A 26,103-nucleotide genomic window follows, 5' to 3' on the forward strand; every position below is an offset into this window, starting at 1 on the left:
CAAGTGTCCAGGAGGCTCTTGTGGCACTTCTCAAGTGCCTTACATCTTGTGAGTACCTTAGATTGTAAGCCTATGGGCCCAGCTGTTTACAGATCGCTTCATAAGAGCCGACTACAACAGTGAAACTCTCGGCAGGGCCCTCTACCCACTTGACCCCTACAAAAGCTATGCTGTACATCGACTATGTTTACAGCGCTGCGGAATCTGTTGGCGCTCTACAAATACCTGATAATAATAATAATCTTAAACAAGAGTATCCCCTGATTAAATTGCTCCTTGGGGGTGTAGTGATCGTATGGAGAACAACCTTTTTCAGGCTTCTCTAACTGAGAAAGGGGTTAAAAAATAACCTTAAAGTGGCATAAAACTACAAAAAGAAAATGCCCTGATGTGTTAAATGTGTTTATGTTACATAACTATGGTTTTATTCTCTCTAAATATTTATGTATCCCCCCAATCAGCAGCTAACTGCCAGTAGTTTATTTCTACTCCTGAGCTTACCACAGAAGTTTAATGTTGACCTATATGTTCCTTTAATTTTATTTTATTGACTTACCTGCTCATCAAGAACGTATAAATAATTTACCATTGAAAGTTGTGTTTATTAAAAGTCAGCATTCATGTTTTTCTCTTTTCTTGAGACAAAAAAAAATGACAAACAACAAAACACAGTGCAAGTAAATAATGTTTTATTTGTTTCCCAATTTGTTGCCTAATACAATAAAAATACTACAAGACTAAAATAGAGTCAACAATAATTTAGGATTTTCTATAAAGCATTTTAGTGACAGGGAAGTTAAATTAATGGGTACATTTTTTTTTTAATTTTTCCATAAAAGAAAATAAAAAGTTGGCAAAAGCCAAAGCAAATACAAAAAAAATACATTAAAAAAGGACAGAAAATAGATAAAGGTACATTTACTTGCATTTTTACCCCTCACTGTATAATTCCACTCAAATAGACTATCAAATATTATTCTTTCCTGATTAAAAAATAAAAAATGTATTACTGTTGTTTGGATGAGAACATAGCTGGACAAAAGGTAAAATATATATAAAATGTGAATAGGGAAAAATAGATATCAGGGCACTGTATTTTACCTTTTTCAGCAACCCCTTAAAACGATAAATGTTTATAAAGGGTTACTGATAATTCTTAAAGGGATTCTTAAAACTCTAGAACACACATCAATAAATTTAATTTATAGCTATCTGAGTTTAAAATAATTTAGATAACTTAAAATGTGATATACCACTATTTAGTTTGTGTAATACTTTGGGAAGTCTTTAGTACTGTAAAGAATAAATATGCTGCTTAGTTCTTTAAAGGGACATGGAACCCAACCATTATCTTTTATAATTCCGACACAATATTTAAAAAAAAAAAAAAAAAGTTTCCAATTTACTCCTATTATCAAATGTCGTTTTTTCTTTGTACTCTATGTTGAAGAGAATACCTAGGTAGATAAGTAGTACTGTGCATGTATCTAGAGAACTATTTGGCAGCAAATTTGCAATAATGCTTTTGACCACTAGATGGCAGCAGTGCTTTTGCAATGTATAACACAGTTAAAACCATGCTCACAAAGCCTACCTATGTGATTTTTAACAAAGGATACAGAGAGAACAAAGTATAATAGAATTAAATTGTATTTTTTTTTAAATGGTTAACACTATATAAATAATGAAAGAAAATGTTTGGTTTCATGTTCCTACATAAATAATTGGATCAATTAATATGAATGTTATAGAGTTAGAAAAAAATATCTTTAAGCTTTTGCCACTTTTCAGACTGTAGCTTGAACACTCTATTATATATATTTCCTAGCCCTCTCCTTAGAGTGCAATAATCAGTGTAATTTAATCAAGGGAATGCACCTTTATATAAATATATAAATATACAGAAATTACTAACCAAAAGTGCAAATTAGAAATTGCATGAAGGGAAACCGTGTTGGTTATTATTTTTAAATTAGCACCAATATTACTTCACAGGTTATGGTAAACATAACAAAAAAACAAGAGAATTGGGTAGGAACATATGACGCATTCGCCTGATTATTGGCTCGGAGTGCGCCACACAAGGCACTGGCTCCAAACTCAGCTGTTTAAACTACAACCAATGGAATCCGCACATTAAACAACTGCACAAAGAGCAGCTGGGCCGAATTTAACTGCTGAACTGAAGCATCAGAATAAACCTGTTTTATTAACCTCTAAACAACAATTGCTATGGGTTGTAGATTTAACCCCTTGTCTGAGAGTGAGAAGTGCAACAAATTCCGCTTTCAGTAAAGAAGGTTAAAGAGGAAAACTGTTTGCACATTTATAGTTAAATCTATTAATAATTTGAAAAAACAAGCTTTATGTAGTAAGCAATTCGATCAATGTTTGAAAGGAAAAAAAAATCTTGGGTTAAAGGGACAAAAAAAAATTGTAAAAAATATAATATTCTAATACAGTGTTTCTCAACCGCGGCCTTCAAGTACCCCCAACAGTCCTGGTTTTCATTATAGCTGAACCAGTGCACAGGTGAAATAATCAGCTGATGGGTGAGAGAGCAGGTAAGTAAACATGGTTACTGATCAGCTGATTACTTCACCTGTTCACTGGTTCAGCTATAATGAAAACCAGGACTGTTGGGGGTTCTTGAGGGCTGCGGTTGAGAAACCCTGCTCTAATATGTCAGAGCATTTTACTATTGCACTGTTGCTAGCATAAAGTATTTAACTTGTGAAACCCCAAAAATACTGCATATGAGTGCAGCTGCCCGCCAATAAGCAGCTAGTTCTCAATAGTGCATTGTTCATCCTGAGCCTACCTAGGTATGCTTTTCAACAATGGGTACCAAGAGAACTAAGTAAATCTAAAAATGTAAATAAATTGAAAAATCTCTGTTTTAATTTTGGCTTTAAGTCCCTTTAACTTCTTTGAAACACAGCAAGGAATTTAAAAACAGTAAAAAGGGGCAGAACAATGATACTGCATATAAAGGAAAAATGCAATTTTCCCAGGTAGAGATCAAGGGCCCATTGATCTAATGTCTGTTTAGTAAAGAGTTGTTGCATGGGAGCTGTTTATCTTGCTATGCTGGGTTCAGGATGTGAAGGAGAAACAAATATCTTGTGATATTATGCTAAAAAAAAGCTGCCAAAGAATTAGCGTGATTTCTCTCCATGCCGGTGAGTTTTTTTTATCAGGTCCCAAGAAAGGTTTAAATATAGTGAGATTAACGCCTGCATAATCATGTCTATTTATCCTTCCAGCAGCAATCAATAGCCAAACACTTTGTTCCGATTAGGGGTTAATGCCTCCTATGAAACAGTGAATGTATTGTTTTTTCTTTACAAGTTACATGATTATTTAGAAGCGGTCTTAGTTTTACGAAACAATCAATAGACAGAAAGCACCGTGATAACAACTTACAAAGTTTTACATTAACTTGCCTTAAAGACGTGTTCTCACAAACTTGCTTAATCTATAAAACATACAATACAATAGTTATATATTTGTATATACACACAATATATATATAATTATATATATATATTGCATATACAATGTCTCATCGGTTTTGCTAATAAATACTTTAGTGATAAAAATGGATTTGATCCAATTTACAAAAAGGGCAAGTCTGATTTGAGATGATCACATTACAGATATTACCCCATTTTCTTAAATTACAGAAATATAAATAATAAGGGGAGGGGGGAATCCAGCTACACAACAAGTTTTGTGACAGATTTATCAAGTAACAAAGGAATGAAATATGAGCAGATCAGTTAAAACTGAAGAAAAAAAAGTAGTGTTACTTTAAAAAAATCAATGAAAGGATAATTATTTATCTGAAATCTAAAAAAAAAGGAAAAATATTTAAAATGCTGAGATTCATTAAATAGTGTTTGTAAAAAATTAAAAAAAACATCTATGATTTTTTGTGATCTTTAAAAGGGTTAACTTATAATAGTTGTTATATTCTACAATTACATTACTACAAGTGTCTAATTGGAATCTGAATCTCATTTTTAGTTTAATTTAAAAAAAAAAAAAAAGAAGCAAAAAAGGGCTTTTACCATTTAGCTGCCACAAAAGGCCACATATTGCAGGATTGTTTGGCAGTCAAGGGGTTAAGTTTACTCCTCTAACAGTAAAGACAGTTTCACTGAGTGTCTCTGTCTTAAGAGCTGTGCTGTGTTAAATTCTTATGGGAATTGGAAATTAGTCTGCAGCCAATAACTTAAAATATTAAAAACAGCTTTGCAAAGTACAAAATCATTTAGCAACACTACACAATGTAAGACAATCTGCATGTTCCTGTTCATTTACATCTTTACAATTCCTACATTAAGAATTTTTATGTAAAAAAAAAGTTATTTTCGTTATAGGATTTAATCATTTGATTGCAGAGAAGCTGTAAAAATAGTCAACTGATTTTTATTTTTTTTGCAATGGAAAATGTTATAGGTCTTAGTAGTAGAAAATCAGTTGACCTCTTTGGAGGTTATTTTCTATGTATTGGAAGAATCAGATATTCCATTTGGTTGTGACCATGAATGTAGCATATTCATAAAACATCTTCAGGTACAGTAAACAATTAGGTGCACTTCACGCACAGCGCTAATGACTTGTTGCCTTAACCCTTTTGTGCTTGAGAGGGGTCAGCAATAAATTGCTCAGCAATGTGTTTCTTGTACCTCTGTCTATAAAAGGGTTAAGGTCTTTTGTATAAAGTCTTTTCAAGATGCTGGATAAGGATCAGAAACAGGAAATGAGGGTCTGAAGTCTGCCACTTTGACACAAAAAAACTACAGCTGCTTATTGGAATGCAGGCTTTTTTTTTTTTTTTGGATGGAGTGATCTTCAAAAAGATTTCCAAGCAGTGGTTGAGACAGATACACTGCCCTGTCTTATTGCTGGTCTGCATATCCAGGATCAACACCAAGTTATCTAAAGAGGCCCTTGTGATGAACTAGAAGATCACAAAAATGGAAGTTAGTGAATATAATAACTCAGTGCTCAGATATCTACCTTACTGGTGATATTTTTATGGCAACACTAGTCAGAAGTCAACATCAGCTGCCGGGGAAATATAGAAACACTTCAATGAAGTTATAACAAAATCTTCTGGAATTAGGTAACCATAGATATCCTTTTGCTTCTGAACTTCCAATAGCGCCAAAGACGACTGAGAAACCTACATGGTCTTGTAAACATCCAATATTGCATGAGTGGGTTATCTTCAGGGATTGTCCTGTGCATACTCATTTTAGATTAATGCAGAGTCTCAAAGAATTTTATCCTGGAAACATAGAAAAATCCCCAATTTTAACCCAACCAGCAGGAAGGCTGATCCCATCCTCAGCTGTCAAGTATTAAAGGACCCTTACTGGTAACCAAGTCAAACCCACTGTGTTGTTTTCCTGGACATGTAGTTGCCAGCAATGCACCCTATGCGTTGAAGGTTAACTTGATACTGGCACTGGAGTAGCCCTCATCACTGCCCAAACTCTGCATACTGCTGTGGTCATCCAGGTCACTAATGCTGGTTGTACTGGTGCTATCCACTTCCAAGGGGGAGAATTCTGTGCTTTCCACATCCACCTCAATCTCCTCTGCAGGGGAGAGAAATAAAATCAGAACAGAGTGCACCTTTAGAGAACCACTAATACAAATGTTACATCAGCAGTACTGCATCCATATCCGTGTATACCGTTACACTTATCTGTAACCCTCTGATTACAAATAATTTACTATATACACAACAATATTTGCTGGTATAAGTTTATCTCTACTTAGATCCTACTTTTCACACAGTGCAAACATACTACTAATTGTTTCTATTTAAAATGATTATGATGTATACAAAGAGGGTGACTGGCGCATGCACATATGCTAGACTGTCACTTATATCTGTCCACTAAGAACACACTAGACGTGCATTTGGTGTTTTCGGCAGTAAACAAATGCAATTTTTAGATTCGTATTTATTCTTGTGAGAGAGCAGCACACTAAATGCAAACCAATATCTTAGTGTATTGCACTTTCACAAGATTAAATCCGGCTCTGAAAATGGCCAAATCCGGCTTGCCACCACCATCTTCTTCAGCATTTGTATCAATAATATTATTGCAACATTATTAAAGAGATATTGAACAGCATGACATTATAATATAAAATGTTTTATTTTGTGTAGTAAAAAAAACAACTGCAATAAACTTTTGTTGTTATTTATTCCTACCTCTTTTCCTGTAATTTAAAGGATCATCAAAGACTGTATTTTATGTTTTAGCAGTAGATTTCTTCTGACAAATTTCACAATTGACTTCAATTTAATTCCCCCCGTGCATCATGTGACAGCCATTAGCCAATCACAGATTCAGATACATGTACACTGTGAACTCTTGCACATGCTCAGTAGGAGCTGATGTCTCAGAGCGTGTTCATATAAAGAGATGTACTCAGTTTGATAATAGAAGCAAATTATCTTAAAAATCTTAAAATTGCATGCTCTGTATAATAAAAATACATTTTTTACTTAAAGGGACAGTCTATTCAATAATAAACTTTCATCCCTCCCACAAGTTCTATCCGTTATTCAATTTATTAGACAAATGGAGCAATATTCTCATAGGGTTTTAAACAAGGTAGACTTCTTCCATGAAATCTGGTCTCCATGGCTCGCAGTATTTCCAGTCTAGGACTCCTACTTAAGGAATATTCCCCAACAGATGCCTTCCTCACCATCTCTTTTTCCCACTCCCCCTCCTCCTCTTCCTCTTTTTTTTTCTTTCTTTCTCCCCCCTTTCTGGGTCACCCCCCCAACGTCGCACCTCAAATATATTCCACAAACAGTGTCGGCAACCCAATTCGGTTGGCTTGACTAATTTAACTAACAGATATCACTATCTTTTATCTACTATTACTACCTCTAGACCAAGAAAATGAGACATTATACACCACATACATGAACCTCAACCTATATTGTATGTATATCTCGCGTAGGTATCAGAGTCTTTCTCGACTGTCTCCTTTTTATGGATTGCCTGATACTTTGCACTATGCTCTGCTGATCCATTTTAAAATACAATGTACACCTCTTATTACTAGTTCTCAATTGTACTGTTTAAGATTGTGTCAATAAAAATTATTTTAAAAAAAGGATTCAGATAGAGCACATAATTTTAAACAACTTTCCAATTTACTTTTATCATCAATTTTGCTTTTTTTCTCTTTGTATTCTTAGTTGAAAGCTAAACCTAGGAGGCTCGTATTCAAATTTCTTAGCCCTTGAAGGCCACCTCTTATCTTAATGCATTTTGACATTTTTTGACTGATTGGCTAAAATGCAAGTCTGTCAACAGAGCTGAAATAAGGGGGCAGTCTGCAGAGACTTAGATACAAAGTAATCACAGAGGTAAAACGTATATTAATATAACTGTGTTGGCTATGGAAAACTGGGGAATCTATACTATAATCTCGCTTGTAACGCGTCCGCCGCCGTTGCCAGTTGCACACGCATCCTCAAAGGAATGTTGGCTGCACGAGGCAGCCAAAAGAATGTTGGCTGTGCGTGCAGCCAAAAGAATCCACCTTGATGCAGTGAAGCTGGATCCCGGTGGATTATTTCACCATCCTGCCATTTTTGGAATCCACCTGGATGCAGTGAAGGCAAACAAAGCCTTAAAAAAATAAGCACACAACCGCCCGCACGAAACAACGAAAAAACACATAACCGCCCACAAAAAAAAAATAAAACCTAGCCTCCTGCACAAAGTCTTAACAAACACTGAAACCGCCAACATCACAAAATAATAAGTAATTAACCCCTAATTCGCAAATAACATAATTAAAATATTAACCACCAACCCCCCACATCGCAATAAACCTAATTAACCTATTAACCCCTAAACCACCAACCCCCCACATCGCAATAAACCTAATTAACCTATTAACCCCTAAACCGACAAACCCCCACATTGCAATAAACCTAATTAACCTATTAACCCCTAAACCGGCAAACCCCCACATCGCAATAAACCTAATTAACCTATTAACTCCTAAACCACCAACTCCCCACAACGCAAATAACTAATTTAATTACTAAGCCCCCTAACCTAACACACCCCCTACATTAACCCCAATACTAACTTACACTTAAATAAAACCTAACATTAAATTAAAAAAACAAAAATCTAAAATTACAAAAAATAAAAAACTCTAAAATTACAGAAAAAAAATAAACAAAATGATCAAAAATAAAAAAAAATTAAACCTAATCCCTATGAAAATAAAAAAGTCCCCCAAAATAAAAACACCCCCTAATCGAAACTAAACTACCAATAGCCCTTAAAAGGGCCTTTTGTAGGGCATTGCCCTATGTTAAACAGCTACTAAGTCCCCCCTAACAGTAAAACCCCCCCACCTACCCACCAAACTCCAAAATAAAAAAACTAACAATCAGCTCTTTTACAGCACATTAAATCCCTAATCTAAAAAAACCCCAAAAACTAAGACTAAGCCCCAAATAGGTACTCACCGTTCCTGAAGTCCGGTCTTCTTCCAGGTGGCTCCATCATCTTCTATAGTCATCCGGAGCAAAGGCAACACAGAGCTGGCTTCCCCAATGCACGGATCTTCATGCGATCGTTTGTTGCACACTGAAGATTGAATGCAAGGTACCCCATATTTATTGGGGTACCTTGTATTCCTATGGGCTGAAATTTTGAAATCAGCCAATTGGATGAGAGCTACTGAAATCTTATTGGCTTATTTAAACAGCCAATAGGATTTCAGTAGCTCTAATCCTATTGGCTGATTTCAAAATTTCAGCCAATGGGAATGCAAGTTACCTCAAATTGAAAGCAGTACCTTGCATTCAATTTTCAGTGTACTCCAGAAATCGGATGAAAAGGAGCCTCCATGCGGCTGAGGACCACCGCTCCTGATCCACGCATTGGGGAAGACTGCTCTACACCTCCGCGCTGCCTTCGCTCGGTATGAAGATAGAAGATGATGGAGCCGCCTGGAAGAAGACCTTCACCGCCGGACTTCAGAAACGGTGAGTACCTATTTGGGGCTTAGTTTTAGGATTTTTTATTTTTTTATTTTTTTTTAAGATTAGGGATTTAATGGGCTGTAAAAAAGCTGAGCTGAATGCCCTTTTAAGGGCAATGCCCATACAAATGTCCTGTTAGGGGCAATGGATAGCTTAGGTTTTTTGAGTGTTAGCTTTTTTATTTTGGGGGGGTTGGTTGGGTGGGGGTTTTTACTTTTAGGGTACGGTAATTGGTATTTTTTTAAGTAAAAGAGCTGTTTAACTTGGGGCAATGCCCTACAAAAGGCCCTTTTAAGTTTAGTATTTAGTTTAGTATTAGATTAGGGTTTTTTTTTATTTTGGGGGGATTTTTAATTTTTATAGGGGTATTACTTTAGGTTTACATTTTTTTTATTTTGGATAGCTTTTTTTATTTTTTCTGTAATTTTACTTTTGTATTTTTTTGTAACTTTAGCTTGGGGGTTTGAATTTTTTAAACATAGACTGCTCTCTGGGCAGGCTTATCGCCTAGTGGGTAATAAAGGGATTATCTATCTTTTTAACAAATAAAAATCCTGGTGTATAGTGTCCCTTTAAATATTGTTGGTTTTATAAATTCCACTGACTTTCTATAAAGTAATAGGTGCCACCATGTTTTAACTTAAGTTCCTCCTTATCTATCTTTCCTAATGAGGACAATTAGGGATACATATTAAAAAGGCAATAAACTAGACTGACCAAACAAGACTTTGTAGTACATACAGTTATCTAAAAGGGTTTTCACACTGTCTTGTTTGCACAAACAGATAAACAGAAAATGTGTTTAAACATTGTTGCACCCATTACGTTATAGAAACAAGTTGTACTTTATAGAAGATAAACCTTTTTATATTTTCAATATTTAGACAACTTATATAATTGTCGGAAAATACATCTACATATTCTAAGGCTAATCTTTGCTTTGGTTATGTCTGGCATGTATTTACTGTCCAATATCCCTTTAAAAATACTATATTGCTATTAAACCCCGGTTTCTATTTCCACGTGTAAGTCTTCTGAAAGCTAATACCAAAGCAAAAGATCATTTCATACCTCGCTCAGAGTCTGATCTGTTCGAGGAGGAGTTTGACCCAACGCTGTCTGTTCGTATTCTCTCTGTGTCAGAGCAACCCTGGAGCTGTTCAAGTCTCCTCTTCAGGAACCTTTGCTCTCTCTCTAGAACTTCCAGCTGGTGCTGACCCCGACGTGCCGAATCTTCTAGTTTCTAAACCAAAAAGAAAAAAAGATGATTTAATATGTAAATGTATCATATTCAGTTGCTTGCTCTTTCTAGTGAATTTAGCTAAAATTATAAGGATCTGTGAGCAGAAGCATAAGGCCCCTAAGATAAATAAAAAAGGGCATACTTTTTACAAAATCAAGTTGCATTGTTAAATGTTTTCTTTAAGACCACGTCAGAGCTTATGAATCAGTGCCCATATTCTTTTTCTAATTAAAGGGATATAAAACAGCCTGTTTAATTGTTGTAATAAAATATGTACTAAGTAGTGGCTTATACTTAATAGATATTATTGCAATATGTATTATTTATCATTTTAAAAGGATTTGACCTTTTATTTCATTTCAATACTTCACTTGTGCAGGTTCCATTACTTCATGCAAGAGCCGCACAAGGGGTCTCTACAGGAAGGCATATATAGCTTGATGTCACTTCTAGAGCAACTCGAGCTGACTTTCTGTTCAGTGAATGCTAGAGAAAGAGGTAGACAACTTCTTGCCCATGCTCAGAAGGGGCAGAATGCAATTTGAGTTGTCAGCATTTCTGCTCCCTTTTTTTCACTATAGGCAGTGGCTACACTGAAAATGTATAAGTGCTCATTTTGCAAGAAAACAAGTACGTTGTTTGCTGGGTTTTTTTAACACAAACTGTTTTTTTAATGTTTACTTTGATGTAACATATACATGTTTTTTTGAACTAGAGGAGCACAGTTTTATATCCCTTTAACTGTATTAATATTATAAGCATTGCTCCCTCTTTATCCATTTTTACAAATAACTTGTAGTGAGGGGCAGTCTGGCTTAAAGGGACATTGTACACTGATTTTTCTTTACATAAATGTTTTGTAGATGATCCATTTATATAGCGCATCTGGGAGTGTTTTTGTAAAAAGGTTTAGATTTGCATATTTTAAATAACATTGTGCTGATTTTAAGTCTCCTAACTAAGCCCCAAAGTTTTAGATATTACTGATGCCTACAGACACCTGGTTGTGTAATGGATCGTTTCATATGCAGGGGGGGGGGGGTTGCCCTTCCTGCTTTCCCAGCCCCTTTTAGTGGGTGTCCCAGCCTAACCTCATCATCAGTGCTAAACTGGGAGCTTCTAAGTAAGTTTTTTGTGCATATTCATATTTATAGTAGTGTCTATTACATGCAGTTATATGAACATTGGTGTATACTGTTCCTTTAAGAAGGGACTGAGGATTTCTGTCCCAGCTTCCTTACCTTAATATGTGACTTGGCTTTATTGAGCAACCCTAAGGTTGTGTGCCGTGTGCTGTCTGCTTCCAGAGGTATAAGACTTTTTAAACGTTCTAGACACAGCCGTAAATTCGCTCTCCTGGAGACAAGAATATAACCACAAGAAAATGGTCAGATTCTGGCAAGTTTTAAATGATATCTGCATAGTAAAACATTTAATGGTGTATGAGACAAGCCAAATATTATCAAATATATTAAAATGTAGACTGAACTGGTGTATGACTTGCTTAATAACATAACTACTTCATAGGTAGGAACATTGCTTTGATTGAGGCATAAAAATCCATAGCATCATTTACCAGGAGGTATTTTTAGTTTTTAATAAAAAAGGTTTTTTGATAAAAGTATACATGAAGTAAACCTACAAGATAAAACCACTTAAAGAGACAGTCTACCCCAGAATTAATTATGGATTAGGAAGATAGATAATTCCTTTATTACCCATTCCCCGGGTTTGCATAACCAACACGGTTATTTTAAAAACTTTTTACCTCTGTGATTACCTTGTATCCAAGCCTCTGCAGACTGCCCCCTTATTTCAGTTCTTTTGACAGATTTGCGTTTTAGGCTATCCATGCTGTCTAGCTGAGAAAAACTTTCAGAATGCACTAAGATAAGAGGCGGCCCTCAAGGGCTCAGAAATTAGCATATGAGCCTACCTAGGTTTAGCTTTCAACAATGAATAAAAAGGGAACAAATTAATTTTGATGATAAAAGTAAATTGAAAAGTTGTTTAAAATTGTATGCCCTATCTGAATCATGAAAGTTTAATTTCGACTAGACTGTCCCTTTAAATCATAGTGATTAAGACAATGTTTTAGGGCAAAATATGCATGCTCTAAGGCACTGGTTTTAAAATCTGTCCTCAGACCTCCCCAATGGTCCAGGTTTTCTGGATTACCTTGGAAGAGATAAGGTAAAATAACAAGGGTTACTAATCATCTGATTATTTCACCTGTGCTCTAGTTCAGAAATCCTCAAAATGTGTCCTGTTAGGGAGGTCTGAGGTCAGGTTTGAAAACCAGTGCACTAAGGTGGTGATGGTGAACCTTGGCAATCAAGATGTCTCAGAACTACATTTCCCATGATGCTTGACTGGACTTCAGAGTGCATAAGAAACATCTGGAGTGCCAAAGTTCACCATCACTGCTCTCAGGAATTATATATGTGTTTTTTTTCTTTAACTAGTAACTTTAAAGGGATACTAAACCCATTTTTATTCTTTCATGATTCAGATAGAGCATGAGATTTTAAGCACCTTTCTAATTTACTCCTATTATCAATTTTTCTTTGTTCTCATGCTATCTTGATTTGAAAAAAGCAGTACTGTAAGCTTTAGAGCCGGACCATTTCGTGTTCAGCACCTGGGTAGCACTTGCTGATTTGTGGCTACATGTAGCAAACCAATCAGCAAGCACTACCCAGGTGCTGAACTAAAAATGGGCCGGCTCCTAACCTTTTTTCTTTAATGATTCAGATAGAGCATGCAATCTTAAGCAACTTTCTAACTTACTCCTATTTTCAATTTTTCTTTGTTCTCTTGATACCTTTATTTAAAAAGCTTAAGAGCCGTCCCATTTTTGGCTGAGAACCTGGGTTATGCTTGCTTATTGGTTTGCTAAATGTATCCACCAATAAGCAAGCACTATCCATGGTGCTGAACCTAAAATGGTTTGGTTTCTAAGCTTTAAATTCCTGCTTTTTAGAGAAAGATAGCAAGAGAACACATAAAAATTGATAATAGGAGTAAATTAGAAAGTTGCTTAAAATTGCATGCTCTATCTGAATCATTAAAGAAAACAATTGGGTTTAGTGTCCCTTTAAAGCCTTTTAATTGTCAACAGTTAGAGAAATAGTGTGTGATGAGAAAGCAGTTAGATTTAAGATGTAGTGTCTTCTCCAGCGCAGCATCACGTTAAGGATTGATCTTTGTCTGCATGTGGGGTCAAATAAACTAATGGTCTGACATGGTCAAGTGCTTTCAATTTACTGGACACTAATTACTCTGTCTCATATTTATCACATGAGAGGGGAGCAGGTCAGGTGAGAAGTCAGTCAGATGTCAGTGCTAATTTATTGATGACATTTTTCTTTACCTAGCACAAAACCTTATGTCCATCTGTCCAGCTGTAATATGCTGGAGCAGAATGCTTTGATCATCAAATCAAAGGCTCTGTGAGTGTCTCTGTCTAAAAAGAGAACAACTTATAACTAACTATATGTTGCACATTTTTTCATTTGCTGCACATAAAACAATAATGTTCAGATACTGCTTTAGACTGTAGGGCAGCCCCTGCTTCGCTGTCAGTTCTGCACAGTTTACATTTTCTCCTCGTGCCTGATCACTTACAACTATCATATGACTTAGCTCTGCTAAAAACACAAAGGGACGTGTTTCGCTCAGCCCTGGCTTTTAGCCACACTACATATTTATCTCTTGAAAAAGCACTTAGGTTAGGTCTGGTCCCACTCATTGCTTCAGTTCAACTCCTACACAGTGTCATGTTGCCAAAATGTGTTTCTAGCTTAAAACTTATTTTTAAAGGGACATTGAAGTGAAACTTAGGCTTTCATAATTCAGATACAGTGTACAATTTAAAACAAATTTCTAGTTCCCTTATATTTTCAAAATTATCTCTTTCTCTTGATATTCTTTGTTAGAACTTAGCTCCTGTCCATGAAAGCATACTGATGTAGGCTCAAGAGTGTGCACATCTTAAGCAATATATGGCAGCACTATTGGCACAACAATTAAGCACTCTCTGGACTTAGGACATCAGTGACAAACAAAATGTTTATTGTGACGTTTCGGGACAACAAGCGTCCCTTCCTCTGACAAGAGGAAGGGACGCTTGTCCCAAAACGTCACAATAAACATTTTGTTTGTCACTGATGTCCTAAGTCCAGAGAGTGCTTAATTTTTCTGCATATTCTATATACCAGATTAGAGCACCCTGGCAATTTGAAGTTGGCTGATGAGAGTGCATATATTATATACCTTGGGTATATATATTGCTGAAAACATGGGGACATTACTAAGGCAACCTCAGTATGTTCTCACGGACAAGAACTATCATTCAACAAATAAACAAAAAAAGGAGGTAGATTTGATAAGAGAAGTGAACTGGATTTTCTATCTGAATGATAGAAATGTAATTGTACTGATGTTCGTACTAAGGGACACTGAGGCATATTACAAATAACATTATTGTAATTCACTCCTGCAAACATTAGTGCATTTAAATAAACCTTTCCAGAAATGGTTAAAGCTAAATCTGTTGTTCTGTGGTTAGAGGATTCTATCATCTGCATGGGATGAGGCATTTTTATGTTAACCAGTGCAGCAGTTTCTTCTGTGTGAGTTTTTTTTATCTGATTTTCTGGATTTATAAAATGCAGAAGTAACAGAACTACTCTCTTATAAAAGGGGTTTTGTTTCCAGCTACACCTGTGTGTGCTTCTTTGCTAGTTATGATGTCATACTAAATACATCTGAGATCTTTTTGCAAATAGTTTATGTTGAAGGGACATAAAACGCGAAAAAAATTATTTCATGATTGAGGTAGAAGAGAATACAATTTTAAGCAACATTCCAATTTACTTCTATTATCTAATTGGCTTCATTCTTTAGATATCCATTGTTAAAGAAATAGCAATGCACATGGGTGAACCAATCACACAATGAATCTATGTGCACTCACCAATCGGCAGCTTCTAAGCCTATTTAAATATGCTTTTCAACAAATGATATCAAGAGAACGAAGCAAATTAGATAATAGAAGTAAATTGCAATGTTGTTTAAATTTGCATGCTCTTTCTAAATCCTAAAAGAAAAAAAATTGGGTTTCATACCTCTTTAATATTGACAGAAAACAATATGAAAATTGACCTCTACTAATAAAAATCTGTACATGAGACTATTTTGTGCTACGTTATCCAAGGAAACATATTCATTTAAAATAAACATAACGCTTCTTTTCTCTCTTTAATGGCCTGTGTATTATCTTGCACATCTGTTCCTAATGTATACATACAAATGATATCACACTGATACGTAGATGACGTCAGTGTCCTAATGTGACAAACACAAATGATGTGTAATTCAAAAAATTCTCAGTTTCCCTTTTGTCACACTATGGGCTAGATTTATCAGAGCCATTGTTCTATAATACCGTCCAATATAGCGCATACGAACTGATCATCATATTCATCAAAGCACCCTGCACCTATAATTGCGCAAATTTGAAAGAAACTTCTTCGCACTCCGCTTGCATTCGCCTAGGCGCACGGGCGTGCTCCCGAGTGCAACAATATACATTATTAATAGGCGTAATTTAACAGCCTGACCTACAAATATGGCCAGTTTCTTATTTATCATTGCTTGGCGCCGATAGGGAACTGAAATTTCGGCTTTAATTGCGTGTTGTATATTTCGCCATACAGACTGAGGCGAACACCATTATAATACATGCTTTTACATCTTGTGATGCAGTTCGTTCTTCTTTTAACTCATTTTTCAAAGGCTCAGCGCCAAGAAGAGACTTTTATTGCCAGAAATTTGCGCTTCCACAGGCGCATATGGGTACCAACAGTTATATATATTTATATATATATATCGATATATTTATTTTTGTGATCTTAAATTAACAACATATGGCAAAAACAGCACAGAAACACAATATAATATAAATATAAGCTAAATAGTTACCAAAAAACGCTTTTATTTAATAATTAAAACATGGCGGTGTAAATATTTATAGGGATGTAGTTTGATAAATAGGGAGTAAATGCTTATCCGACAGGCAAAATTTATCCTTATTATGCCCCAGCTCGTCTGCGCAAAGTTACGTCTATTTTTTTGATGAATTCAGGCGCACATGAGCGCTTCTCCGGAGGCGAGCTGGGGCGCAGTTACAGGCGAAGCACATACAGAGTTCGCCTAGCCTTTGATAAATCTAGCCCTAAGAGGGGACCCTTCTATAATTTTATATGAAGGTCCGTTTCACTCTACTACTCTGTCATGCAACAGGCTGTTTTCAGTCATCGCTGTGTCTGTATGAGATAGTTAATTATAGAACACTTATCTATCACATCAGAAGTTTGTCAATATAAAGAATATACTTTTGTATGTATTCATAACAATTATATTGTGTTCAACATCCTTTAAAGTATAAAAAAAGTGGATTCTCATTTCAAAAGTTGATTTGAAAATATTAACATGTAAAATGAGCTCACAATGATGTCATCATTGACCTTCTCCATCTAAAAAATCTTGGTGGGTGTATATGCAAATGTCTTAATGGTTATTCATGAAATTTCAATAATGTAAATATAAGTGCTAGTCAAAGCGATGCATTGTCCCTATGCCATGAAGAACAAGCTCCGCGTATAATACACCGTGACATCTTCAGTGCTTTACGCACAAACATTCTTTTCCTTAAACCTACAATAGTACATACACATTCACCACCATTTTATGAGATGGGCCTTTTTAAAATATAATTGACAATTAAATTGTTAAAAAACTGGATTTTGTTTTAAAGTGTGGAACATATATCTAGGTCATACAGCATACTTAGCAATGTCTTATCTTTTTAAATTACAAAATTAAATCTTTGGACACCAAATCTAAATAAAAATATTGTTGATACAGCCAAAGTGATTTAATTAAGTTAAAAAAAGCATATTAATAAAATGTGATATATATTTGATTAATCACCTTTAACTTATAAACTTAAAAAGCAACAAACCTTAATTTGTCTGCACCCAAAATATAATCTGTCACGTCCGTTATGTGCCATTTCTGTTCCCTTCACCTTCCATGACAGCAATACTTTGGTTTACTTTTTTTTTTTTTAGTGACCACATTTTTTCTATTTTAAAACTCAGAGAACACAAAACCGCAGAGAGAAACGGTCTGAATCTCCCACCCCAGGCCTGCTTATGACTAAATAGGGGAATATGAGACTTTTTTGCTTTCAGACATTTAAAATGCTAAAAAAATGTGGGAATTGTCTTCAGATTATTTGTATGTGGTATGCGTGTAATTGCAAACCGTAGTGAGCAAATACTTTACCACCTACTCACTCTGTACAGGTAATCTAGTAAGTGTTCTTAAAATGTGTTTAACATTAAATGGGCCTTTTTTTTGTTTGTTTGTGGCATCTAAAAAAGTTGATATTTCTGTTCAATAACTTTGTATTCTTTATCACTTACAATAACTGAACATTCCATGTTATGTAGCCAATGACTGCTGGATACTCAGAGTTTGTGTGTTGTATAACCAAATGATTTAATAGAGGCGAACAACATTCAATCAACAGCATTAAAGGGTTAGGAAAGTCAAAATTAAACTTGCATGATTCAAATAGAGCGTGTTATTTTAAGACACTTTTAAATTCACTATTTTCATATGTACTTTGTTCTCTTGGTATCCTTTGTTGAAAAAGGATATGTACATATCCTCCACTACTGGGGGCTAGCTGGTGATTGGTGGCTACACACATTTGTATCTTTTGATTTGCTGACTAGATGTGTTCAGCTAGCTCCCAGCAGTGCATTGCTGCTCCTTTTGCAAAGGATACAAAAAGAATGAAGCAATTTGATAACAGAAGTAAATTGAAAAGTTGTTTAAAATTGTATGTTCTATCTTCATCATAATTTTTTTGGGGGGGTTTCATGTCACTTTAATCTTATAGGGAAAGAAAGAACTCGAAAATGTTTCTCTACCCAATGGGAATAAGGAGAAACAGATATTATATATATATACACACACACACATATACACACACGCACACACACACTTTTTGCTCAGAAGGGCACTCACAGGCGTTTCTTTTATCAGTCCAACAAGTAATTTTTATTTTCAATACATAAAGTATTCAATTTGATAGTCATAACCGACGTTTCAACCACTATTTGGTCCTTCTTCTAGACAAATAATATCCATCAACAGCTGCACATACATATAAATCAGTATATATATATATGTATAAATGTTTGTGTGTATGTATGTGTGTATATGTGTGTATGCATGTGTATATATGTGTGTATGCATGTGTGTATGTATGTATATGTGCGTATGTATGTATGTGTATATATATGTTTATGTATGTATATGTGCGTATGTATTTGAATATATGTGTGTATGTATGTGTATATATGTGTTTGTGTATGTGTATATGTATGTATGTGTGTATGTATGTGTACGTGTGTATATGTGTGTTTATATGCGTATATATGTGTTTGTGTATGTATGTGTATATGTGTTAATGTATGTGTATAGATGTGTGTATGTATGTGTATATATGTGTTTGGGTATGTATATGTATATGTGTTAATGTATGTGTATAGATGTGTGTATGCATGTGCATATATGTGTTTGTGTACAGGTGACTTGCTGAGTCTGTAACCAAGCCTCTAACCTACCACAAGCAATACTGCAGTATGCACGTACCTCACATGCTTATCTGGGTTACGTTACAGAATGTCTCTCTAACTGTTCTGCTAATTACCGCCCCATGCATGACCGACGCCTGTGCAGCTCTCTGATTATCTCATCATGATTCTGCACAACCTCTCCTAAGCTGACAGCCAACTCTGGAATTCATTACCACAAGACTCCTACCTGACTTCCCACCTATCAGACAGCGCCACAGAGTTCATCTCTTCAGCAAAGTCTGTGACTTATCCACTTGACAGCAGCTTTATGGTGAGATGATAAGAGTTTGTGTTTGACCCAACTGCACCCTCCTAATATAGAGCCCCCAATTATCCCTCTGTAACCGTCTGTCCAGATTAGCTACATAGTTTTTCTCTTTAAAGAAATTTGCTACATCATTGTTTAGAACCTAAATGTGCTTATGTAAGAGTAACAATTAAACAGGTTACAAATGGATACATTAAGGTTAAGTTGATTTTGAAATTAAAAGGAAGTGAAAGTTAAATTAACCACTAAATAATAAGGACAACTCCCACAGTGTTACTGGTGGACAATGACACCCATAAGCAAGAAAGAGATATGATTATTTAAAAAACAAACAAAAAAACCAGGAATATCATTTTTCAAGGAGATATTATAGTTATCAAATTGACTTTGTTCTTTTGGTGACCTCTGTTTAGAAGCATACCTAGGCAGGCTCAGGAGCAGCAGTGCACTACGGAAAGCTAGCTTGTAATTGGTGGCTAGACACATATGCCTCTTGTCATTGGCTTGCCAGATGTGTTCAGCTAGCTCCCAGTAGTGGATTGCTTCTTTATAGCTAAATAATTGTATTTAACTCCTTTGCAGGGGTTGAACACACAGTTATATGCGAGCAAGAGTGCAACAATAAACTGCTCGAATTAATAAAAGTGTTTGCTGTTTATAGTGTCATGTCCCTTTAATGCTTTGCTGATTAAAACAAACAGTGAGTAAAGCTGGTGATAGCTTTACACAGACAGTGAATTCATACTGCCAGACAGTGCACTGTTTGTGCCCGAGAGCCTGCACCCTCCTAGCTCTTGCCCCATTAATATGTGAGTGTCATAGCCAACTAAGGACAATATTATGTCTGGGACACTCAAGTCATTTGCAAAGAGCTGCAGGGAAAAGTACAATTGCTAAACATTAAACCACAACTTTCATGTCATAAAATCCACTGGATACTGAATTCCTCATAAATCATGTAAAAAAAGCCTTTCTAAAGTAAATTCATTATTTATTGTGCAATTCAACTTAAATTTATTTATTTTTTACATCACCACTGAGGGGTTGGATTGCATGGTGTAGGATCCAGAATACTAACCCTGCAATACGCTACACAGTGATCACTTGATCAGTGCAGGAGTTCATATCTCAGTCTCAAACTGCTCACGAAAAAGGACATAAGATAAACTTACACAAGAAGCGTTTTAAGGAGTATGTTCATGAAATGCAAAACAATCCATGCTTTTCTAACCAAATCACAGCTTTAAATGCTTTTAAATGCACAAATGTTTATGTTTTAGTGGTTAACTGCTGTTATATATTATGCATAGATATAAAATTGATTAATGGCGCATTGAGGCTGAATAAATTGTCAGCTGGTGATGTATAGAAAAATACCTCACTGGTAGTTTATTATCCTGTTGTGAAGACACTTAACTTAATGAATCAGCAGCATACTCCCACTACAGACCCTTTATCCCAGACTCCCAAATGGAGCAAGCCAGACCCCCGCATTCTCACAGACCCCTGCAGTCTCACAGACCCCCCCACATTCTCACAGACACCTGCAGTCTCACAGAACCCCTGCATTCTCACAGACCCCCCCCCACATTCTCACAGACCCCTGCAGTATCACAGACCCCCCCACATTCTCACAGACCCCTGCATTCTCGCAGACCCCTGCAGTCTCACAGACCCCTGCAGTCTCACAGAACCCCCTCATTCTCACAGACCCCCTCCATTCTCACAGACCCCCCGCATTCTTACAGACCCCCTGCATTCTCATAGACCCCCCACATTCTCACAGACCCCCTCATTCTCATAGACCCCCGCATTCTCACAGACCCCCGCATTCTCAAAGACCCCCTCATTCTCACAGACCCCCGCATTCTCACAGACCCCTGCATTCTCACAGACCCACTCATTCTCACAGACCCACTCATTCTCACAGACACTCTCCATTCTCACAGACTCCCTGCATTCTCACAGACTCCCTGCATTCTCACAGACCCCCTTATTCTCACAGACCCCCTCATTCTCACAGACCCCTGCAGTCTCACAGACCCCCCCACATTCTCACAGACCCCTGCATTCTCACAGACCCCCTCATTCTCACAGACCCCCTGCATTCTCACAGACCCCCTCATTCTCACAGACCCCCTGCATTCTCACAGACCCCCTCATTCTCATAGACCCCCGCATTCTCATAGACCCCCACATTCTCATAGACCCCCGCATTCTCACAGACCCCCTGCATTCTCATAGACCCCCTCATTCTCACAGACCCCCACATTCTCACAGACCCCCTCATTCTCACAGACCCCCTCATTCTCACAGACCCCCTGCATTCTCATAGACCCCCTCATTCTCACAGACCCCCGCATTCTCACAGACCCCTGCATTCTCACAGACCCCCTCATTCTCATAGACCCCCGCATTCTCACAGACCCCCTGCATTCTCATAGACCCCCTCATTATCACAGACCCCTGCATTCTCACAGACCCCTGCATTCTCACAGACCCCCTCATTCTCATAGACCCCCGCATTCTCACAGACCCCCTGCATTCTCATAGACCCCCTCATTCTCACAGACCCCCTCATTATCACAGACCCCTGCATTCTCACAGACCCCCGCATTCTCACAGACCCCCTCATTCTCACAGACCCCCTGCATTCTCATAGACCCCCTGCATTCTCACAGACCCCCTCATTATCACAGACCCCTGCATTCTCACAGACCCCCGCATTCTCACAGACCCCCTCATTCTCATAGACCCCCGCATTCTCACAGACCCCCGCATTCTCACAGACACCCTCATTCTCATAGACCCCCTCATTCTCACAGACCCCCCGCATTCTCATAGACCCCCTCATTCTCACAGACCCCCCGCATTCTCATAGACCCCCTCATTCTCACAGACCCCCTCATTCTCACAGACCCCTGCATTCTCACAGACCCCCTCATTCTCATAGACCCCCTGCATTCTCACAGACCCCCTCATTCTCATAGACCCCCTGCATTCTCACAGACCCCCTCATTCTCATAGACCCCCTCATTCTCACAGACCCCCTCATTCTCACAGACCCCTGCATTCTCACAGACCCCCTCATTCTCATAGACCCCCTGCATTCTCACAGACCCCCTGCATTCTCATAGACCCCCTCATTATCACAGACCCCCGCATTCTCACAGACCCCTGCATTCTCACAGACCCCCTCATTCTCATAGACCCCCTGCATTCTCATAGACCCCGCATTCTCATAGCATCAAGGAGTCCAGATATTGTGAACACTGTGCATTATGTATTATGTTTTGTAACTGATGTATGCTGTTAATTGTTTAAGAGTTGACTCAGCTTTTCCTGCCAGACTGAGACATTAAGCCAGTTCTGTACTAAATTCGCATTTCCCCTGCTTATTGTAAAGATGTGTTTTACTGTCCTGTATCCCATCTGGTCTTGAATGACCTTAAACAATGGTGTACAAATCATTCTGAGACGTTAAACCATGAATTGCATCAAGAATTTAGTATAATAATTTATTTATTCACCTATATTCATTTGACAACTATATACTTTTACAGAATATTCATTTTACTTTAAAGGGACAGTCTACACCAGAAATGTTATTGTTTAAAAAGACAGATAGTCCCTTTATTACCTATTCCCCAGTTTTGCATAACCAACAGTTATATTATTAAACTTTTTACCTCTATAATTATCTTGAATCTAAGCCTCTGCAGACTGCCCCCTTATTTCAGTTCTTTTGACAGATTTGGATTTTAGCCAATCAGTGCTGACTCCTAGGTAACTCCACCTGTGTGTGAGCACAATGTCATCTATATGGCACACATGAACTAACGGCCTCTAGTTGTGAAAAACTGCCAAAACGCATTCAGATAAGAGACGTCCTTCAAGGGTTTAGAAATTAACATATAAGCAGTTTAGCTTTCAACTAAGAATACCAAGATAACAAAGTAAATTTGATAATAAAAATAAATTGGAAAGTTGTTTAAAATGAATTGCCCTATCTGATTCATGAAAGTTTATTTTTGACTAGACTGTCCCTTTAATTATATATTTAGTTTTTGTGCTGCTTTAGACACTGGGGAATCTCCTACCCTCCTCTAACATTTATAACTAATATGCACCTGATATCTCTCACAACCAGAAGCAAGGGAACCCCCCCCACACACACACACACTAAATGACTAGCAATAATTCATTTGTAATAAAAATAAATAAATCATAGAACTACCCTTTAGATTTTTTTGCCCCCTAAATCTTGCTTACACTTAGGACTCGTTTTCATTGAGCTGTAAATGGTTTTGTAAGGGGTTGCAAAATGGAAAAAAAAAATGCTGTCAGAGGGCATTAGACTTACAGAGAGTTTACAAAAGCGTGTTTTCCACCGCTACTGACAGCAGGTCAGGCTGACCAATACAATTACGTATCCCATAGAAAATAATAGAAGCCAAAAATATAAATTGTACACCTGTATTACATTCAATGTGATAGCAGGTAAAACACTGCCGGGTGTTGTTAAAGCCTCAGACATAACGGCTGCTCAACTAGGGGTAAAAAATAAGCTTTTGTGGTTGGCAACTTCGGTAACATATGGCTCCATTTTTACAGACTCAATGGAAACGAGCCCTTAGTTAGTTAATAGACCAAAATATACCCCATTTAAATATATATTTAGGTTAACAACTTGAGCACTAAATACGGAAACTTTAAAAAGGTATTACCGATTTTTTTCCAGCTCGTTGTGAGTTGATCTGAAAGAGATAGAAAAAAATAATTAGCATGTTACATGACATCATAAACTGCCGTTGTAAATTCACATAAAAACCTACAGGAACGTACTCTGTTTGTGTGTTTTATAGAAAAAAAAAATATGGAAAAAAAATGTATCATATGAAATATATTTGTATTAACATGATATTTTTGCATTAAAAAATAATAGTTAAAGGGACAGTCTAGTCAAAATTAAACTTTCATTATTCAGATAGGCCATGTAATTTCAATTAACTTTCCAATTTACTTTTATCATTAAATCTGCTTTTTTCTCTTAGTATTCTTTGTTGAAACTAAACCTAGGTAGGCTCATATGCTAATTTCCTTGAGGGCTGCTTCTAATCACATGCTTTTTAAATTGCTTTTCACAACAAAAGACTTGATAGTTCACATGGGCCACATAGATAACACTGTGTTCAGGCACAGAAAGTTATTTAACATTTAGCACAACACAATGCTAAATGCAAGTCAATAGATAATAAACAGTTACAGTCATGTGATCAGGGAGGGGACTGTCAGAAGATGCTTAGATACAAGGTAATCATAGAGGTAAAAAGTATATTAATATAACTGTGTTGGTTATGCAAAACTGGGGAATGGGTAATAAAGGGAATATGTATATTTTAAAACAATAAAAATTCTATTGTAGACTGTCCCTTTAAAAATGTTTTACTTAAATATTGTAACTAATTTGAGGATTATTTTTTAAAATGTAATATAAGGACAACTGCCACAATGCAATAACAATATAATATAATTACTTATGAAACAGGGAAAGGAAATCCAACTTTCAAGATAGAAAACTGCAATGTGTTTTTAAATGCCCTATTTATAATCTCAACCCGTAGACTGTGAGCTCTTCTGAGCATGGCCGTGCTGTACTAGATTTGCATAGTCTGTTATATTTTTGTATTTTATTACAAACCCTGTGCATTGTATACTCCTTATCTCTGTACACAGCGCTACAGAATTTAGTAGCACTATATACAAATAAATGATGATTATAATAATATAGAAAATGCGTGAAAGTCCCTTTAGGACAAATAGAATCTGTCTTGTGAGATCGGGCTGTAAAGCAAAGGGTTACATGACCCAAAACCTTTCTTATAACAAATAATAATACATCTGCAATAATTTAACTACAATCATTTTTTTGCAAGACATTCATTTCTTAAAAAAAAAAAAAAATGAAAGCATTAAGTGACTGATTTTGTATATTCACAGTATTTTCTTTTCTGGCACTTTGCACTGTGAATTTTGTTTCTAGCAGTAAAGGGTTAATGGGTGTATATGAATGTTTTCTGCCTCGGGACAGATCACATTTTGCAGACTGTCCACATGTGAAGTTCACTTAAGGTTACAACACACAGAACATAGGGGGAAAAAACAGGAACTGGCAAGAGCCGAGCATCAGTGCTCACATTAAAAACACGCTTTAGAGTTCACTGTCGGCCATTTTAAAAGGGCAGATCAGTTCACACGCACGTAAACACAAAGCCTCAGTGACATTGGCTTTCCTAGAGAGTTTCCATTAACATTAAAATAATTGGTTTTAAAGTAAATTCAATAACTTAACCCAGGAATACTCATACTGCACCTATAACCTTTTCTAAACAAACAAATATCACTAAACGCGCAAACGCTAAACACAAAAAAGAATGGTAAGGGGACATTAAACCCTTTGAGATAGTAACATAAAATATTTAATTGTATGTAGTAAAACAACTTTTGAATATACTTTTATTTTTTTCCTTTTTCCTGTAATTTAATTCCGAATATTTACATTCCTGTTAAAAGCAGTAATGCAGACACCGCTGTAATTCACACAGTTATTGGTTGCAAACTCCTGAAAGCCATTTATAACTGTCTCTAATTGGCCTTAGCAGAGAAAGAAACCTAAGTTATCTTATGGCGTCCGCGGCACTGTTCCCCCCGAAAAAAATACAGATTATATATATAGATTATTCTTGTGCTAATATTTTCTCTAAATACATAATTCTATCAGTGATTTATTTAGGGACAGATTAAAAGTGGAGCACTAAAT

General features: G+C 36.5%; 1 protein-coding gene across 2 annotated transcripts in view; it reads right to left on the reverse strand.

Moving 5' to 3' along the window:
* Positions 1-667: 667 nt before the first annotated feature.
* The window catches only part of MXI1 (MAX interactor 1, dimerization protein), an 86,603-nt gene continuing 61,167 nt past the window's right edge, over positions 668-26,103 (reverse strand). For both annotated transcript variants that reach the window (XM_053692756.1, XM_053692757.1), the window contains exons 3-6: positions 24,011-24,040; positions 11,540-11,654; positions 10,127-10,298; positions 668-5,612 (exon numbers count right to left, since the gene is read on the reverse strand). In XM_053692756.1, coding sequence (XP_053548731.1) covers positions 5,449-5,612; positions 10,127-10,298; positions 11,540-11,654; positions 24,011-24,040 — 481 coding nt within the window. In that variant the 3' untranslated portion in view covers positions 668-5,448. The remainder of the gene's footprint in view (positions 5,613-10,126; positions 10,299-11,539; positions 11,655-24,010; positions 24,041-26,103) is intronic.

This window comes from Bombina bombina, chromosome 9 (assembly GCF_027579735.1).
Source record: "Bombina bombina isolate aBomBom1 chromosome 9, aBomBom1.pri, whole genome shotgun sequence".
In the NCBI taxonomy this organism is placed as follows: Eukaryota; Metazoa; Chordata; class Amphibia; order Anura; family Bombinatoridae; genus Bombina; species Bombina bombina.